This window comes from Phytophthora parasitica, assembly GCF_000247585.1.
Source record: "Phytophthora parasitica INRA-310 unplaced genomic scaffold supercont2.71, whole genome shotgun sequence".
NCBI lineage: Eukaryota > Oomycota > Peronosporomycetes > Peronosporales > Peronosporaceae > Phytophthora > Phytophthora nicotianae.
The window spans coordinates 63027-63958 of NW_008649057.1; the positions used below are offsets into that span (position 1 = coordinate 63027).

General features: G+C 51.6%; 1 protein-coding gene across 1 annotated transcript; it reads right to left on the minus strand.

Moving 5' to 3' along the window:
* Positions 1-187: 187 nt before the first annotated feature.
* Positions 188-544, minus strand: PPTG_17254 (hypothetical protein; the record flags this gene model as incomplete). The annotated part of the gene is made up of 1 exon (XM_008915443.1): positions 188-544. The coding sequence occupies one exon, from the start codon at positions 542-544 to the stop codon at positions 188-190; it is 357 nt and encodes a 118-aa protein (XP_008913691.1).
* Positions 545-932: the final 388 nt, after the last annotated feature.

Here is a 932-nt window from a genome sequence, read left to right on the forward strand (position 1 = left end):
CTCGACTTTTGGGTTATTTCTGGTGTTAACATCCTAGAAGTTGACCCCCAAGTCCGGGTATCACTATACGCCCCTTTTGTCGGCAGAGTGTTCACCGCGCTTCGCCACATTCCCACCCAGATGCATGACTCTCCTTCTTGAACACTCACCTGGCTCCTTGGACATACCGTCCATCCTTTCCTTCGCTTCAGCGGTGGAACTCACACTCGTCCCTCACGTCGCCCTTCTTTGGTGACTGCTCTCCACGCCCCCAATCTCGCACGTGGTCGCTTTGGGTCATCAACGCGGCTCCAATCTTCAACTTGTTCTCATACGCCGCACCAGGTGTACCCATATCACAAAAGTATTCACCCAAGCCTGGGTCAAATACCGGAATCGAGCCCAGCATCAGGCCACCACCTCCTGGCCGGTCGGCCAGCCACCCGGACTCGGGACACAAGATTACGACGGAGGAGAACGAGGCCAGTACGACGCTGGCCCGTTCAAGCTTTGCGCGATTGTAAACAAACTCGAGAGCGTGGACGTGTGCAAGAATAAGCGTCATCTTAGCACAGCGCCAGTTTGTGTGTACACCAATATGGTGCGAGCACAGAGAAGACAAATAACAAGAAGCAATAAATTGAAGTTACCTGAGCAAGCATCTAATTGGGTCAACAAGAGCAGCCGAGTGAAGAAGCCACTGCTTTGTGATTACTAACATCGTCAAGGCAGGCACCGCAACAATACGTTGTCGGAAGTAGAGTTGCACAGGACTGGTTAGAGAACGAACCAGATCGACAGGATTGCATGTGAATAACTCCAAGCTAGCTATTCTCTACCTAAGAAACCCTAAGGCGATCCGAGGGTAAGGGGCGTGCAATTGTACCTGGGACTTTTAACGAACGGAAGCCCTACTTTTCGATAGTGCGTGTTGTATAAGAGGTGTGTGTGTG